The sequence below is a fragment of the Eucyclogobius newberryi genome, unplaced genomic scaffold (genome assembly GCF_026437365.1).
Source record: "Eucyclogobius newberryi isolate DKJ021-1_F unplaced genomic scaffold, fEucNew1.0.hap1 SCAF_134, whole genome shotgun sequence".
In the NCBI taxonomy this organism is placed as follows: Eukaryota; Metazoa; Chordata; class Actinopteri; order Gobiiformes; family Gobiidae; genus Eucyclogobius; species Eucyclogobius newberryi.
Genome location: NW_027315762.1, coordinates 159,554 through 179,553, shown reverse-complemented (window position 1 = coordinate 179,553; position 20,000 = coordinate 159,554). Strand labels below are relative to the sequence as shown.

The following is a 20,000-nucleotide window of genomic DNA, read 5'->3' as shown; positions in this document are numbered from 1 at the left end:
CACTGTCAATCACAATGTCAATCACAATGTCAATCACACTGTCAATCACACTGTCAATCACAATGTCAATCACACTGTCAATCACACTGTCAATCACACTGTCAATCACAATGTCAATCACACTGTCAATCACAATGTCAATCACACTGTCAATCACACTGTCAATCACACTGTCAATCACACTGTCAATCACAATGTCAATCACACTGTCAATCACACTGTCAATCACACTGTCAATCACAATGTCAATCACACTGTCAATCACACTGTCAATCACACTGTCAATCACACTGTCAATCACAATGTCAATCACACTGTCAATCACAATGTCAATCACAATGTCAATCACACTGTCAATCACACTGTCAATCACACTGTCAATCACACTGTCAATCACACTGTCAATCACACTGTCAATCACAATGTCAATCACACTGTCAATCACACTGTCAATCACACTGTCAATCACACTGTCAATCACAATGTCAATCACACTGTCAATCACACTGTCAATCACACTGTCAATCACACTGTCAATCACACTGTCAATCACACTGTCAATCACACTGTCAATCACAATGTCAATCACACTGTCAATCACAATGTCAATCACACTGTCAATCACACTGTCAATCACACTGTCAATCACAATGTCAATCACACTGTCAATCACACTGTCAATCACACTGTCAATCACAATGTCAATCACACTGTCAATCACAGTGTCAATCACACTGTCAATCACAATGTCAATCACACTGTCAATCACACTGTCAATCACACTGTCAATCACACTGTCAATCACACTGTCAATCACAATGTCAATCACACTGTCAATCACACTGTCAATCACAATGTCAATCACAATGTCAATCACACTGTCAATCATATCATCACAATCATCACAATATAATCCTAAAAACTAAAGCACATCGTGAAGAATCGTTAAATCGAAATGTTTCTTGAATCTTTAACGTTTCCTCTGAAATACGACACAAAGAACGTTCAAACTCCTGTCGTTTTTTCCCTGATTTAAGAAATGAAACTTTATAAACGACTAAAAACGGTTCAAACGACTCGTTGAATTCGCTCCTGAAGCGTTCGCGGCGCTCGAATCGTCCGCGTTATCGACGAGCGGAACGATCTTGACACGTTTGTGCTTCTAATCTGGAATGAAAGGCAGACGCGGCGGCGCACAATGAGCGCCGCTTTTCCACCGTGATTAGCTCGCCGTCTCCGCGGAGCCGGCGTGTGAGGCCTGACGCTGAGCAGACGCCGCCGCGATAACGCCGTCCCAGCTAACGAGTCGCTAACGTGCTAAAACAACACGCCGCCCGGGCCCCAAAAACAGCACGGGGACGGGACCAGGCTAAACGTTTTCCCTGGCTCCTGGAGGAGAGGGGCCCCGGAGGAGAGGGGCCCCGGAGGAGAGGGGCCCCGGAGGCGAAGGGCCCCGGAGGAGAGGGGCCCCGGAGGAGAAGGGCCCCGGAGGACAGGGGCCTCGGAGGAGAGAGAGGGGCCCCAGAGGAGAGGGGCCCCGGAGGACAGGGGCCCCGGAGGAGAAGGGCCCCGGAGGACAGGGGCCACAGAGGACAGGGGCCTTGGAGGAGAGAGAGGGGCCCCAGAGGAGAGGGGCCCCGGAGGAGAGGGGCCCCGGAGGCGAAGGGCCCCGGAGGGCAGGGGCCCTGGAGGAGAGGGGCCCCGGAGGAGAGGGGCCCCGGAGGCGAAGGGCCCCGGAGGGCAGGGGCCCCGGAGGAGAGGGGCCCCGGACAACCGCAGACAGAAAAATGAATGCCCATAAACAGCACGGGGACGGGGCTAAACGTTTCCCCGGCTCCTGGAGGAGAGGGGCCCCGGAGGACAGGGGCCTTGGAGGAGAGAGAAGGGCCCCAGAGGAGAGGGGCCCCGGAGGAGAGGGTCCCCGGAGGACAGGTACCCCGGAGGACCGGGGCCCCGGAGTAGAGAGAGGGGCCCTGGAGTAGGGAGAGGGGCCCCGGAGTAGAGAGAGGGGCCCCGGACAACCGCAGACAGAAAAATTGACCGCGTGCGACGGGAAAAGCGTCGATTATGGAGCGACTGCAGCTTTAAAAACGAGGATTTGAAATGACCGCGACGCAAACGCGGATTTATCGACTTTAGACTTTTAGTGACAAAGACTGCGGCGTAATTTAAGTAAAACGTCGTCAAGAACGCACTTTATTCAGAAATATTTACAGATTTACACCTTTATTTGGTTCAAAATGTGTTTAAAAAGTCTCAAAGTTCAAGAGAAATAATGAAATAAACTGAAATAATCAATAGTTGAAGCCGGTGTTTACATGAAGGAAAGTGTATTTGTATCGTCATAATCATAATCTAATAACCATAATCATAATAATCCTCACAATCCTAATAAAAACATACAATAAAAACACAGATCCACACCTGGCCACACCCTCTTTTGATACGTTTATGACACGATGAGTCACTTTCATGTGTTAAACTTTATGTGTCGTCCGCTTTAGTCCAAAAATATGAATCAATAATCAAACATCGAGAGGTTTGTGACACGAGCAAAATCCACAAAATCCACCCAAAGGCAACGGAGCATCTTTAATGTAAACGGCATGAACAAAATATATATATATATATACATATATACATATATATATATATATATATATATATATATATATATATATATATATATATATACATATATACATATATATATATATATATACATATATACATATATATATATAATATATATATATATATATACATATATACATATATATATATATTATATATATATATATATATATATATATATATATATATATATATATATATATACAAGAGACATTTAAGCAACAAAAACATAAAAAAATGGTATTATTCATCACACAAATGCAAACATAGAAGGGGCGTGGCTAAACTGAAGGATAAAGAGGCAGATATGAACGTAAAGGTTGTGTCTGCTCCACCAGGGGGCGATGTCACTGTCTCTGCTGATCTGAGGGAACCCTGACCCTGAACCACTCTGAGGGAACCCTGACCCCTGACCTCTGACCTTGAACCACTCTGAGGGAACCCTGACCTCTGACCTTGAACCACTCTGAGGGAACCCTGACCTCTGACCCTGAACCACTCTGAGGGAACCCTGACCCTGACCCCTGACCCTGACCCCTGACCCTGATCTGTGGAGGAAAGTGGAACCTTCACGTGGAGCTCTGGAGGAACAAGAAAGAACAAGTTCGGTCTCTGAAGAAGACAGGACTGAGTGACATGTGGAGATGACCTCTAGGGTAAAGGTCAGATTATGCGCCAAAATAAACAATATCATAGACAAAATAAACAATATCATAGACAAAATAAACAAAAATAAACAATATCATAGACAGTGTAGCAACGTCTCAAAACTCCCAAACCCTCTGAAAATAACGTTTTTTAAACATGAAACGGTTGTAAATCTGCAGTCGAAGGGTTCAGGACGAAGACGTTCTTTTTACACACGAGTTTGTCAAAATAAGAAAAGGAACAAAAAAAATAAAAACAGAAGTCTGGAAACTCTAAAAATATATATATATATTTTTTTGTTGCCGTCATCTGAACCGCTCTCTCTCCTGGAGAAGCCTGACCGCTCTGTGAGGTCCAGGAGCTGACCACAGAGTCAGAGAAGGTCTTCAGGAGCGGCCCTGTCAGGAGCGGCCCTGTCAGGAGCGGCCCTGTCAGGAGCGGCCCTGTCACTCCAAAAGACCTGAGTCTCCTCAGGAGGTGGAGCCGACTCTGGCTCTTCCTGTTCAGTCTGTGTTATGAGTCCAGTTTGTGGTTCAGATGAAACACCAGGTCCTTGTATGAGTCACTCTCTCAATGTCCCGTCCCTGGATGTTCACTGGTGAGGGGGGCGTGGCCTGTCCCGTCCCTGGATGTTCACTGGTGAGGGGGGCGTGGCCTGTCCCGTCCCTGGATGTTCACTGGTGAGGGGGGCGTGGCCTGTCCCATCCCTGGATGTTCACTGGTGAGGGGGGCGTGGCCTCTCCTTGGTCTTCTGCGTTGATGAGGAGGAGGTTCCACAAAGTCCTGCTCCAGTCCCAACACTGCAGGTCCCTCACACTGCAGGTCCCCACACTGCAGGTCCCTCACACTGCAGGTCCCACACTGCAGGTCCCTCACACTGCAGGTCCCTCACACTGCAGGTCCCACACTGCAGGTCCCACACTGCAGGTCCCTCACACTGCAGGTCCCCCACACTGCAGGTCCCTCACACTGCAGGTCCCTCACACTGCAGGTCCCCCACACTGCAGGTCCCACACTGCAGGTCCCACACTGCAGGGCCCCCACACTGCAGGTCCCCCACACTGCAGGTCCCTCACACTGCAGGTCCCCCACACTGCAGGTCCCTCACACTGCAGGTCCCCACACTGCAGGTCCCTCACACTGCAGGTCCCCCACACTGCAGGTCCCTCACACTGCAGGTCCCCCACACTGCAGGTCCCTCACACTGCAGGTCCCACACTGCAGGGCCCTCACACTGCAGGTCCCCCACACTGCAGGTCCCACACTGCAGGGCCCCCACACTGCAGGTCCCACACTGCAGGTCCCACACTGCAGGTCCCTCACACTGCAGGTCCCTCACACTGCAGGTCCCACACTGCAGGTCCCCCACACTGCAGGTCCCCCGCACTGCAGGGCCCCCACACTGCAGGTCCCACACTGCAGGTCCCTCACACTGCAGGTCCCACACTGCAGGGCCCCCACACTGCAGGTCCCTCACACTGCAGGTCCCACACTGCAGGTCCCTCACACTGCAGGTCCCACACTGCAGGTCCCACACTGCAGGTCCCTCACACTGCAGGTCCCACACTGCAGGGCCCCCACACTGCAGGTCCCCCGCACTGCAGGTCCCTCACACTGCAGGTCCCACACTGCAGGTCCCTCACACTGCAGGTCCCTCACACTGCAGGTCCCACACTGCAGGTCCCCCACACTGCAGGTCCCCCGCACTGCAGGGCCCCCACACTGCAGGTCCCACACTGCAGGTCCCTCACACTGCAGGTCCCACACTGCAGGGCCCCCACACTGCAGGTCCCTCACACTGCAGGTCCCACACTGCAGGTCCCTCACACTGCAGGTCCCACACTGCAGGTCCCACACTGCAGGTCCCTCACACTGCAGGTCCCACACTGCAGGTCCCACACTGCAGGGCCCCCACACTGCAGGTCCCTCACACTGCAGGTCCCACACTGCAGGTCCCTCACACTGCAGGTCCCACACTGCAGGTCCCACACTGCAGGTCCCCCACACTGCAGGTCCCTCACACTGCAGGTCCCACACTGCAGGTCCCCCACACTGCAGGTCCCACACTGCAGGTCCCACACTGCAGGGCCCCCACACTGCAGGTCCCTCACACTGCAGGTCCCACACTGCAGGTCCCTCACACTGCAGGTCCCACACTGCAGGTCCCTCACACTGCAGGTCCCACACTGCAGGTCCCTCACACTGCAGGTCCCACACTGCAGGTCCCACACTGCAGGTCCCTCACACTGCAGCTCCCACACTGCAGGTCCCACACTGCAGGTCCCACACTGCAGGTCCCACACTGCAGGGCCCCCACACTGCAGGTCCCTCACACTGCAGGTCCCACACTGCAGGTCCCTCACACTGCAGGTCCCACACTGCAGGTCCCTCACACTGCAGGTCCCACACTGCAGGTCCCACACTGCAGGTCCCACACTGCAGGTCCCACACTGCATGAGCTGTCAGGCTTCTCCAGGTGAGAGAGCGGTGATGACAGGAGAGGCAAAAAAAAAAAAAATCTCATAATTACAAATATTTGTTGAATACAATGAGCTTCTGTACAGAAGGTGTAAAAACACTTTGTGAACTCTTCTTCTCGTAAGCGACAAAAACGTGGTGACGGGAAACGACAGGAAACGTGTCACGATGTTTATTGTGTTCGATAATTAATGATCCTGCTGCAAATATCTGAAATGCCCATTCCACAGCTGTCACCGCGTTGTCACGGCGTTGTCACGGCGTTGTCACGGCGTTGTCACGGCGTTGTCACGGCGTTGTCACGGCGTTGTCACGGACGAGTGGAGCTGGTTTTTCTGGTGTTTTGAGTTCAGACTCACAAACTGCACGACACGAGCTCCGACAGGAAACACACTGGTTCATGGACTAAACCCTTGAGGACTGTCGCCGTTGCCATGACGATGCTACATTCTGCGGGAGTTTCCAGTCAACGAGCCACGCCTCCTTTGAGTCTGAGCGAGTTTGAGTTGATTTTTCCACACGACAGAGAAACTCAGACGAGACGGATCCAGGTGAGTTCAGACTTTCTTTAAAACAGATTTGTTTTTGTGCTGAAGTCGTGTTTACGGCGTTTGACCCGCTTTGGCCTCATGGGTCACATGGGGTCAGTTGGCCTCATGGGGTCAGTTTGGCCTCATGGGTCACATGGGGTCAGTTTGGCCTCATGGGGTCAGTTTGGCCTCATGGGTCACATGGGGTCAGTTGGCCTCATGGGGTCAGTTTGGCCTCATGGGGTCAGTTGGCCTCATGGGGTCAGTTTGGCCTCATGGGGTCAGTTTGGCCTCATGGGGTCAGTTGGCCTCATGGGGTCAGTTTGGCCTCATGGGGTCAGTTTGGCCTCATGGGTCACATGGGGTCAGTTGGCCTCATGGGGTCAGTTTGGCCTCATGGGGTCAGTTTGGCCTCATGGGTCACATGGGGTCAGTTTGGGTCAGTTGATTTAATGAAGATAAGATCATTATTATATTTAGTTTGTAAAGTATGTTGAGTCTTAAATGCAGTGGTTTGTTGTTCTGCTGGTGACAGTGAAGCAGGTTAAATCAGGCTGAAAGTCATATTCATGTGCAAAACTGTGACATAATGTCAATCATCCTGGTGCAACATTCTCTGTCCATAAATAAGAGCGTTATCATTGTTATTATTATTAAGAGTTATTAAGAGTTATTAAGAGTTATTCAGAGTTATTAAGAGTGTTTCTCTTCATCTGTATTTTATTATTATACTTCTGTGGGACAAATAAAGCTTCTCTTCTTTGATCTGGAGTTGCAACGATAATGATGATATTTCCCTAAAGTTCATGTTCGTCTGGACTAAACAGAGACGTTATTAAATCACTTTAGTCCTAAATATTCTCCCTTTAATTGCTTGATCAAGTATTTAAAACGTTGATAAACGTTTTAAATACTTCTAATCTGGAATGAAAGGCAGACGTTGATAAAATAACCATAATCAAGTTTTAAATCATTTTTTAGTAAGCTTTATGGGAAATTCAGTATATATACATATACAGTCACAAGTTCATTCATAAATTAAGTGTTAATGAACTAATAATAATCTTCTGTGTCATTTCCAGCCTTTGGTGGTGTGACCAGAGGAATGGCCGCCTCATACGGTGAGGGTCACACGATGTCGTGTAACGATGAACTGTTTAAAGCTGATTGTATTGATCACTTGCATTGATTCCATCTCATCTGATCATAAAGATGTCACAGTCTGAGTTTGAAGTGAAAGATGTTCATGAAACGCTGGATAAATCCATATGTTTCAACCTGAACGTCCAGGCGCTTTGTCGCAGGTTTTACAAGGACAGATTCAGACATTATATAAGAAGAAGCTTGAAGCAGCAGGTCCAGTGTTTAGAGTTTCATCCTGTGCTTTTTGTATCGATTGTTGAAGAGTTGAGACTGTAACGTGAGCATCATGTGACGTGAAACTGAATCTTTGCGTTTGGTTCTCAGCGTCCGAGCTGCGGATCGCCATGTTCGGGAAAAGCTTCAGAGACATGACCACTTTGGCCAACTTTATCTCAGGGAAAAACCCGTCGGATCAAACCAAAAGCAAGTCTTGTGTTCGGGGGATTTGGAAGCGGACGCCGTTCATCCTCTTCAAGACGAAGCACTGGCAGAACGCTGAGAGAGTCAAACACGAGATCAAAGAGTGCGTGGCGAGCTGTCCTCCGGGTCCGAACGCATTCCTGCTGCTCGTCGACCCGGACGACTTCACCGAGTCAGACGGAAGAACGTGCGACTTCATCCTGAGCTTTTTTGACAAAGACGCCTTTCAGTTCTCGCTGGTGGTGATCACGCAGGACGGCGGCAGCGTGAACACGTCCGTGCAAAGTCTGATCAGGAAGTGCAGCCAACGGCACCACAGAGTAAACATGAACGTCAAACGACGGCCGGTGCACAACATCCAAGAGCTGATTCAGAAATCTGAAGACATCGTGAACCAAAACCGCGGCCAGCACCTGAGCCTCAACTCAGCACCAGTACTTCACTTTCCAGTTCAACCTCAGCCAGTCCCGAAGCTTCAGGAACGTCAAACTCCTCCAGCCACACCCAACGACAGTCCAACCAATCCATCCAATCCACCAGCGGAGAAACATCTACCAGTGTTTGAAGGAGCTTCAGCCAACGCCCAGAGCATTCAGAAGGCTGAAGCTCCTCGTCGCTTCAAACCCAAGATCTATGTCGAGCCTTTTTCCATCAAAAATCATAACCAGCCTCTAAATATTGCTGTTTGTGGAAGGTTCTCAGACTGGAAAACAATGGTATATCACGCCATTCTGCAACCAAAACTGTCAGATTCATCAGAGGAGGACGCAAACATGATATGTGGCAGTCGAGTTTCCATTTTAGATCTTCCAGCTTTGTGCAGAAAGCCCGTGAACGCTGCAAAAAGTGAAGCGTTTGAGGTGGTCTCGGCCTGTCATCCAGAGGGCGTCCACGCCTTTGCCCTGGTCCTGCCGGTCGGACCCAGCAGCATGGAGGACAAACTGGAGTTAGACGCTCTCCAAAGCTCCTGTGGGCCCCACGTTAACGCTCTAACCCTGGTCCTGTTCACAGTGGACTCGGAAAGCGACGCAGCAGCCGTCAGAAACTACGTCCAGTACAACACGGAAATACAAGCTCTGTGTCGCACTTGTGCTGGACGTTATTTCATACTGAACATTAACGACAAGAAACAGGTCCCAGAGCTGCTGAGAATGGTGGGGAACATGAGCAGAGGGAAGTCCATGACAAAAGAGATGTTCCCCTCGCCAGCGCCGTCTCTGCTCAGGACTCTGAGAGTGGTGATGGTCGGGAAGACCGGCTGTGGCAAAAGCGCCACAGGAAACACCATTTTAGGACGAAATGGGTTTCCCTCCAAATTATCTCAAAATTCCGTGACCAGGTTGTGCATAAAAGCAGAAGGAACAGTCGAAGGACGGCCAATAGAGATAGTGGACACGCCCGGTTTGTTCGACACAGCTTTAACAAACACTCAGGTCCAACAGGAGCTGGTGAAGTGCATTAGCCTGTTAGCTCCTGGGCCTCACGCCTTTTTAATGGTGCTGCAAATCGGACGCTTCACAAAAGAGGAGCAAGAAACTGTTCAGCTAATCAGAGACTTCTTTGGAGAAGGATCTGAGAACTTCATCCTGGTTCTTCTCACAAAAGGAGACGCTCTGACAAACACCACGATTGAGAGTTACCTCGGGGAGGACAGCTTTGTCAAGAGAGTGATCAGCGAATGTGGAGGACGATATCACGTTTTCAACAACAACGATCCAGGGAATCGAGAACAGGTCAAAGAACTGATCCACAAGATCGACACGATGGTGAGAGACAACGAAGGAGGCCACTACACGTCAGAGATGTTCGAAGAGGCAGAAAAGGCCATCAAGAAGGAGACAGAGAAAATACTAGAAGAAAAAGAGCCAGAGATGACGAGACTAAGAAACAAACTCAAACTGAAACTTAGTCAGGATCTCCGAGTGGTGCAAGAGAGAACGTCTCAAATGCCAGAAAAAATCCAGCAAAATACAGAAGATCTCACGGAAATAGAGGAGAGCTACAAAAGAGAGGAACAAAGGAGAGAGGAGGAGAAGGAAATGAGGGAACAAGAGGAAGAGACAAGAAAGCTGGAGGAGGAGGAACAGAGAGAAGTCCTGAGACAAAAGTACGAAACTATAAAGAGACAGCTCCAGTCCGACCCCAAGGAAACGGCTCTTCCCAGAGTGATGATGATGACAGTCACGTTGGACGAGTTACGTAAGGAGATGGAAGCTCACGAGAGGGAGCAAAGGGAGTGGTGGGAGAAACGGTTCGAGGAGGACCGGCGGCGGCGTCTAGACCAACGCCAACAGCACGAGGAGCTTCAGCAACGGTACGAGCAGAAGCGACTGGAGTACGAGGAGAACGAGGCCAAACGGCGGAGCGACGAGGCGCAACGGAAGCAGCAGGAGGAACATCTGCTGGAGCAATATCGCCTGGAGCTGGACCGGCTCAAGCAGCGGCAGGAGTCCGAGGCCAGGAGACAAGCCGCCACGTCCAACCAGTTCCAGGAGAAGTACGCGGCGGTCAAGGCCAAAGAGAGTGACCGCCTCAACAAGGACTTCAGGTTACTCCAGATCAGCCAAAGCAAAATGCACAAACACAACTTTGACCTTCTGGAAGAGAAGCAGAGGAAGGAGACGAAGAAACTGCAGAAGCGCTTCAGCGTCAACGAGAAGAACGAGCAGCACGAGCAGCACGAGCAGCTGCAGCGAGAACTCGTGCTTCTCCAGCAGCGACACGAGGAGGAGGTCCAGCTGTGGATCAGGGACCGAGTGGACAGAGGCGTGGACAACAAGGCCTGCGCCATCCTGTGACCGGCATCATGTGACCAGCATCATGTGACCGGAACCATCATGTGACCAGCACCATCATGTGACCAACATCATGTGACCAGCATCATGTGACCGGCATCATGTGACCAGCATCATGTGACCAGCATCATGTGACCGGAACCATCATGTGACCAGCACCATCATGTGACCAACATCATGTGACCAGCATCATGTGACCAGCATCATGTGACCAGCATCATGTGACCGGAACCATCATGTGACCAGCACCATCATGTGACCAACATCATGTGACCAGCATCATGTGACCGGCATCATGTGACCGGCATCATGTGACCAGCATCATGTGACCGGAACCATCATGTGACCAGCACCATCATGTGACCAACATCATGTGACCGGCATCATGTGACCAGCACCATCATGTGGCCAGCACCATCATGTGACCAGCACCATGTGACCAGCATCATGTGACCAGCATCATGTGACCGGCATCATGTGACCGAAACCATCATGTGACCAACATCATGTGACCAGCATCATGTGACCAGCACCATCATGTGGCCAGCACCATCATGTGACCAGCATCATGTGACCAGCATCATGTGACCAACATCATGTGACCGGCATCATGTGACCAGCACCATCATGTGGCCAGCACCATCATGTGACCAGCACCATGTGACCAGCATCATGTGACCAGCATCATGTGACCGGCATCATGTGACCGGAACCATCATGTGACCAACATCATGTGACCAGCATCATGTGACCAGCACCATCATGTGGCCAGCACCATCATGTGACCAGCACCATGTGACATGTGTGGTGGTTCTAGGTGTCGTCTGGGTCAGATCAGAAGAACATGTTGGTTCTGGACACAGAGGAAAGAGAGTCCAGGAGGTTTGGAAAAGACAATGAACGAAGACACGAAGGACGAATGTCAGACGCTCAGTTCAAGACCTTTATCTGAGAGTCCAGGTCAGTCCAGAGTCCAGATCTGTCCAGAGTCCAGGTCTGTCCAGAGACCAGATCTGTCCAGAGTCCAGGTCTGTCCAGAGTCCAGGTCTGTCCAGAGACCAGATCTGTCCAGAGTCCAGGTCTGTCCAGAGTCCAGGTCTGTCCAGAGTCCAGGTCTGTCCAGAGTCCAGGTCAGTCCAGAGTTCAGATCTGTCCAGAGTCCAGGTCTGTCCAGAGTCCAGGTCTGTCCAGAGTCCAGGTCAGTCCAGAGTCCAGATCTGTCCAGAGTCCAGATCAGTCCAGAGTCCAGATCTGTCCAGAGTCCAGGTCTGTCCAGAGTCCAGGTCAGTCCAGAGTCCAGATCTGTCCAGAGTCCAGGTCTGTCCAGAGTCCTGGTCAGTCCAGAGTCCAGGTCAGTCCAGAGTCCAGATCTGTCCAGAGTCCAGATCTGTCCAGAGTCCAGATCTGTCCAGAGTCCAGTGGATTAAGTTTGTAGTTTCTGGTTTTGACTAAAAGAGACGTTTCAGTCCGTCAGACGTGATCCGGACGTTAAAGAAATACTTCAGTCTTAGTTTGAGTTCAGTCACATGATCCTTTGCTGAATGTCTTTCCCTTTTCATGCTCTTCTATAATAAACCTTTAGGTCATAAACTAAAGGTCAGATTATGTCACAATATCAAAGTCCAAAAGCCTCTGAAAATAATGTGTTTTAGATATAAAAGGGTTAAATTTACAGTTGAAGCGTTGTTTTTGTCAAAATAAGAAAAGAAACAGAATAAAAACAGACAATATAAAAATGCAACTGTTTTTACTGTAAAAAAACTTTGTAAACTCGTCTTGAAAATGTGAAACGTGTCACGATGATTGTGTTTGATAATGAACGATCCTGCTGCAAATATATATATATATATATATGTATATTAATGTATGTATACTGTAAAAGTGTGTACATATTGAGCCTATTGTCGTTTATATTTTTATCTATTGTAGATTTTAATTGTTTCTCTCTGACTTATATTTGTTGTTTCATGTTTGTGAATCTGTGAAAATGAGAATAAACTTTTTCTGATTCTGATTCTATATAAATATTTGTATATTTATATATTTGTATATTTATATATTTAGGCCCGAGCGCCACAAGCTGGCGAGAGGCTTATTAATCTCGTAAGGCCGTGCGAAGCACGGCTGCGAAAGTGCGCACGTAGTGCGCACGAAATCGAGCGCGAAGCGCTCGCCCACTTTCAAACACTCACTAACGCACTCCTCCACTCATGCACGCCCCGTGCATACTAATTAGTATGGAACATTACCGTTGTAAACGGGCGAAGCCCGTGCAAAAGTGCGCACTAAACGAGCACTTTACATTGAGATGACGACCGCGAACGACCATATAAAGCACTCATTTGCCCTAAGTAGCTCACGAATACGTTCCCCATCTCTTGCATGTTCCGTGCATATAAGCATGTAATGCAAAAAATGAACATTATTACTGTAAAGAGGGCCAAAAACACAAAGTACCCGTCAGTGACCAGGGACCCACACCATGAGGTAGGAAAGCGCGAGCGCTTTCCGAAAATGTATAGTTTATGATATTTGGAAAATGGGAAACATTGTTTTCGTATCGGAATATTATTCTTTCTTTCTTCTTCTTCTCGGGACCAACCCCCCTATTTTTCACCCAGTGACATTGACGAAAAGTCACAAAAATGTTCACACCTCTAAAAATCGTGCCTCTACATTCTGGCTATTTCCCTTTTCTAAAATAAAAAAATGTGCGCGTCAGCGCCCCCAAATGTACCAAAAATGCATTGAGAGATGGGAAATGACCCCAAAAAAATCTGATCGTAGAATCATGAAATTTGGCGCAGAGGTAGATGGTGACAAGAGAAGTAAAAAATATTATTACGGCAACGCCGTCCGCCCAACCAAATGTCGGCCATATTGCTTCAAAAATGGCTAAACATGACTTCGGAGTTTTTCCAAACGTCGTACTTTTACGAACTCCTCCCAGGGCGTTGGCTCTAAAAAGCTGAAATTTGGTGAAAATGCTACTGAGGAGTGGGACATCAAAAGTTATCCAAATTACATTGATACCTGTCACGGTCTCTGTGCGGCGAAGCCGCAAACTGTAGCAAGAATTTCAGAAATCTCCCAAATTTAACATTTCTGCCGTTTGCGCAGATAAAGTCCGAATTGCGTCAAATTAGAATCAGTTGTTAAACTCTTTGCCCTAACCCTACTTGAAATGAAATAAATTCATTTGGCGCCACAGCGCCCCCTACAGATTTTATATGGAGGTTAAATGTTTAGTTTTGCGAAATTATATGAAATTTGACACACAACTCAATTTTGACATCCCCATCAAAAAAGTCAATGAGACCCATGTCATAATTGTTATGGCGTTGCCGTAACGATGACCGAAACCTTTCATGTTATTCCAATGGGGAAATCGCCAGAACATGTTTACACTTTATACTTTCACAAACTCCTCCCCCTCAGGGCATTAGCCCTATAAACCTGAAATGTGGTGAGACTCATCTTCAGGACCATCAAAAGTTATTCACATTTTTATTCTAAGAGTCACGGTGTCTGTGCGGCAAAGCTGCACATTTTGCCAAGAATTCAAAATAAAATTGCTTTTTGATGTAAAACAAAGGGGAGAAGATGTGACAGCGTCACAGATTCAGCAGTAGGCGTAATAAAAGGACCATTGGGGCGCGTTAGCGCCCCCTCCTCTTGCGGCGTGGCGGCGGCGTAGCGAGGGCCGATCATTGCCGCTTGCGGCTATATTTATAGTTATCGTTATACTTTTATTTCAATGGTCAAATGGCAAAAGGGCTTATTCCTTAAGATAAAATAAGATAAAATAAGATAAGCCTTTATTTGTCCCGCCATGGGGTCATTCCAGTGTTGCAACAAAAAGTAGATACAGAAGTAAATAATAAAAAACTGATAATTTATAAAAAAACTTTAAAAAAACACTCTTAATATAAAAACTTTTATATAAAAAATAAAAAAATAACCGATTTATTCTGTTCTTATGACATTTTATAAACATTAAAATCCCAGATTCAAAGTTTTTATTCCAAATCATCTGTCACTTCCACATACTACGTACTCACATGAAAGTACTCTAAATACTCCCGTACAGACGCTTCAGAGTACTCACATGAAAGTACTCTAAATACTCCCGTACAGACGCTTCAGAGTACTCACATGAAAGTACTCTAAATACTCCCGTACAGACGCTTCAGAGTACTCACATGAAAGTACTCTAAATACTCCCGTACAGACGCTTCAGAGTACTCACATGAAAGTACTCTAAATACTCCCGTACAGACGCTTCAGAGTACTCACATGAAAGTACTCTAAATACTCCCGTACAGACGCTTCAGAGTACTCACATGAAAGTACTCTAAATACTCCCGTACAGACGCTTCAGAGTACTCACATGAAAGTACTCTAAATACTCCCGTACAGACGCTTCAGAGTACTCACATGAAAGTACTCTAAATACTCCCGTACAGACGCTTCAGAGTACTCACATGAAAGTACTCTAAATACTCCCGTACAGACGCTTCAGAGTACTCACATGAAAGTACTCTAAATACTCCCGTACAGACGCTTCAGAGTACTCACATGAAAGTACTCTAAATACTCCCGTACAGACGCTTCAGAGTACTCACATGAAAGTACTCTAAATACTCCCGTGCAGACGCTTCAGAGTACTCACATGAAAGTACTCTAAATACTCCCGTGCAGACGCTCCAGAGTACTCACATGAAAGTACTCTAAATACTCCCGTGCAGACGCTTCAGAGTACTCACATGAAAGTACTCTAAATACTCCCGTGCAGACGCTTCAGAGTACTCACATGAAAGTACTCTAAATACTCCCGTGCAGACGCTTCAGAGTACTCACATGAAAGTACTCTAAATACTCCCGTGCAGACGCTTCAGAGTACTCACATGAAAGTACTCTAAATACTCCCGTACAGACGCTTCAGAGTACTCACATGAAAGTACTCTAAATACTCCCTTACAGACGCTTCAGAGTACTCACATGAAAGTACTCTAAATACTCCCGTACAGACGCTTCAGAGTACTCACATGAAAGTACTCTAAATACTCCCGTACAGACGCTTCAGAGTACTCACATGAAAGTACTCTAAATACTCCCGTACAGACGCTTCAGAGTACTCACATGAAAGTACTCTAAATACTCCCGTACAGACGCTTCAGAGTACTCACATGAAAGTACTCTAAATACTCCCGTGCAGACGCTTCAGAGTACTCACATGAAAGTACTCTAAATACTCCCGTGCAGACGCTTCAGAGTACTCACATGAAAGTACTCTAAATACTCCCGTGCAGACGCTTCAGAGTACTCACATGAAAGTACTCTAAATACTCCCGTACAGACGCTTCAGAGTACTCACATGAAAGTACTCTAAATACTCCCGTACAGACGCTTCAGAGTACTCACATGAAAGTACTCTAAATACTCCCGTACAGACGCTTCAGAGTACTCACATGAAAGTACTCTAAATACTCCCGTGCAGACGCTTCAGAGTACTCACATGAAAGTACTCTAAATACTCCCGTACAGACGCTTCAGAGTACTCACATGAAAGTACTCTAAATACTCCCGTACAGACGCTTCAGAGTACTCACATGAAAGTACTCTAAATACTCCCGTACAGACGCTTCAGAGTACTCACATGAAAGTACTCTAAATACTCCCGTACAGACGCTTCAGAGTACTCACATGAAAGTACTCTAAATACTCCCGTACAGACGCTTCAGAGTACTCACATGAAAGTACTCTGAATACTCCCGTACAGACGCTTCAGAGTACTCACATGAAAGTACTCTGAATACTCCCGTGCAGACGCTTCAGAGTACTCACATGAAAGTACTCTAAATACTCCCGTGCAGACGCTTCAGAGTACTCACATGAAAGTACTCTAAATACTCCCGTACAGACGCTTCAGAGTACTCACATGAAAGTACTCTAAATACTCCCGTGCAGACGCTTCAGAGTACTCACATGAAAGTACTCTAAATACTCCCGTACAGACGCTTCAGAGTACTCACATGAAAGTACTCTAAATACTCCCGTACAGACGCTTCAGAGTACTCACATGAAAGTACTCTAAATACATTTCTGTTTCACAAAACACTGAGTCATTTCACTTCGTTAAAGGTAGAATTAGACGGCGCTCGTTAAAGTCACATGATGTGTCGCTTCCTGTAAAATCTCAAATATTCTGAAATGAAGCCAGAATAAACTCTGACATGTTTTGATTGGTCCTTTGCCAGACGAAAGTGTCACGGATACAGCAGCTGACATGTGATGGTGCCACGCCCTTTTCAGAGAAGAAATGTGACCAGGAAACGCTGCATAGTTTAGTACAATTAAAACAAGAGACGCGCCTGGTTTATTCTGCACAGGACGAGAGCAGGTGAGTTTATTTACTCTATATTCATGTACTTTATATTCATGTACTTTATATTCATGTACTTTATATTCATGTACTTTATATTCATGTACTTTATATTTATGTACTTTATATTCATGTACTTTATATTCATGTACTTTATATTCATGTACTTTATATTTATGTACTTTATATTCATGTACTTTATATTTATGTACTTTATATTTATGTACTTTATATTCATGTACTTTATATTCATGTACTTTATATTTATGTACTTTATATTCATGTACTTTATATTTATGTACTTTATATTCATGTACTTTATATTCATGTATTTATGTTTATGTACTTTATATTTATGTACTTTATATTTATGTACTTTATATTCATGTACTTTATATTTATGTACTTTATATTCATGTACTTTATATTTATGTACTTTATATTCATGTATTTATGTTTATGTACTTTATATTTATGTACTTTATATTCATGTACTTTATATTCATGTACTTTATATTCATGTACTTTATATTTATGTACTTTATATTTATGTACTTTATATTTATGTACTTTATATTTATGTACTTTATATTTATGTACTTTATATTCATGTACTTTATATTTATGTACTTTATATTCATGTACTTTATATTTATGTACTTTATATTCATGTATTTATGTTTATGTACTTTATATTTATGTACTTTATATTCATGTACTTTATATTCATGTACTTTATATTCATGTACTTTATATTTATGTACTTTATATTTATGTACTTTATATTCATGTACTTTATATTCATGTACTTTATATTCATGTACTTTATATTCATGTACTTTATATTTATGTACTTTATATTTATGTACTTTATATTTATGTACTTTATATTCATGTACTTTATATTCATGTATTTATGTTTATGTACTTTATATTCATGTACTTTATATTCATGTACTTTATATTCATGTACTTTATATTTATGTACTTTATATTTATGTACTTTATATTCATGTACTTTATATTTATGTACTTTATATTCATGTACTTTATATTCATGTATTTATGTTTATGTACTTTATTTTCATGTACTTTACATTTATGTACTTTATATTCATGTACTTTATATTCATGTACTTTATATTTATGTACTTTATATTCATGTACTTTATATTTATGTACTTTATTTTCATGTACTTTACATTTATGTACTTTATATTCATGTACTTTATATTCATGTACTTTATATTCATGTACTTTATATTCATGTACTTTATATTCATGTACTTTATATTTATGTACTTTATATTCATGTACTTTATATTCATGTACTTTATATTTATGTACTTTATATTCATGTACTTTATATTCATGTACTTTATATTCATGTACTTTATATTCATGTACTTTATATTTATGTACTTTATATTCATGTACTTTATATTTATGTACTTTATATTCATGTACTTTATATTTATGTACTTTATATTCATGTACTTTATTTTCATGTACTTTACATTTATGTACTTTATATTTATGTACTTTATATTCATGTACTTTACATTTATGTACTTTATATTCATGTACTTTATATTCATGTACTTTATATTCATGTACTTTATATTTATGTACTTTATATTCATGTACTTTATTTTCATGTACTTTACATTTATGTACTTTATATTTATGTACTTTATATTCATGTACTTTACATTTATGTACTTTATATTCATGTACTTTATATTCATGTACTTTATATTCATGTACTTTATATTCATGTACTTTATATTCATGTACTTTATATTTATGTACTTTATATTCATGTACTTTATATTTATGTACTTTATATTCATGTACTTTATATTCATGTACTTTATATTCATGTACTTTATATTTATGTACTTTATATTCATGTACTTTATATTTATGTACTTTATATTCATGTACTTTATATTCATGTACTTTATATTTATGTACTTTATATTCATGTACTTTATATTCATGTACTTTATATTTATGTACTTTATATTCATGTACTTTATATTCATGTACTTTATATTTATGTACTTTATATTCATGTACTTTATATTCATGTACTTTATATTCATGTACTTTATATTTATGTACTTTATATTCATGTACTTTATATTCATGTACTTTATATTCATGTACTTTATATTCATGTACTTTATATTCATGTACTTTATATTTATGTACTTTATATTCATGTACTTTATATTCATGTACTTTATATTCATGTACTTTATATTCATGTACTTTATATTTATGTACTTTATATTCATGTACTTTACATTTATGTACTTTATATTCATGTACTTTATATTCATGTACTTTATATTCATGTACTTTATATTCATGTACTTTATATTCATGTACTTTATATTCATGTACTTTATATTTATGTACTTTATATTTATGTACTTTATATTCATGTACTTTATCATTTATGTACTTTATATTCATGTACTTTATATTCATGTACTTTATATTCATGTACTTTATATTCATGTACTTTACATTTATGTACTTTATATTCATGTACTTTATATTCATGTACTTTATATTCATGTACTTTATATTATGTACTTTATATTTATGTACTTTATATTCATGTAATTTTTACTTTATGTACTTTATATTCATTTTATGTACTTTATATTCATGTACTTTACATTTATGTACTTTATATTCATGTACTTTATATTCATGTACTTTATATTTATGTACTTTATATTCATGTACTTTATATTCATGTACTTTATATTCATGTACTTTATATTTATGTACTTTATATTTATGTACTTTATATTCATGTACTTTACATTTATGTACTTTATATTCATGTACTTTATATTCATGTACTTTATATTCATGTACTTTATATTCATGTACTTTATATTTATGTACTTTATATCATGTACTTTATATTTATGTACTTTATATTCA

At 43.3% G+C, this 20,000-nt stretch overlaps 2 protein-coding genes across 2 annotated transcripts in view; one reads left to right on the top strand and one right to left on the bottom strand.

The window, feature by feature from the left end:
- Nucleotides 1–20,000, bottom strand: part of prdm6 (PR domain containing 6) — a 192,854-nt gene that overhangs the window by 37,505 nt on the left and 135,349 nt on the right. The window lies entirely within an intron of this gene.
- On the top strand, nt 7,780–10,736 carry LOC140359038 (uncharacterized). Its single transcript, XM_072443912.1, has one exon. The coding sequence runs from the start codon at nt 7,802–7,804 to the stop codon at nt 10,649–10,651; it is 2,850 nt and encodes a 949-aa protein (XP_072300013.1). The 5' UTR covers nt 7,780–7,801; the 3' UTR covers nt 10,652–10,736.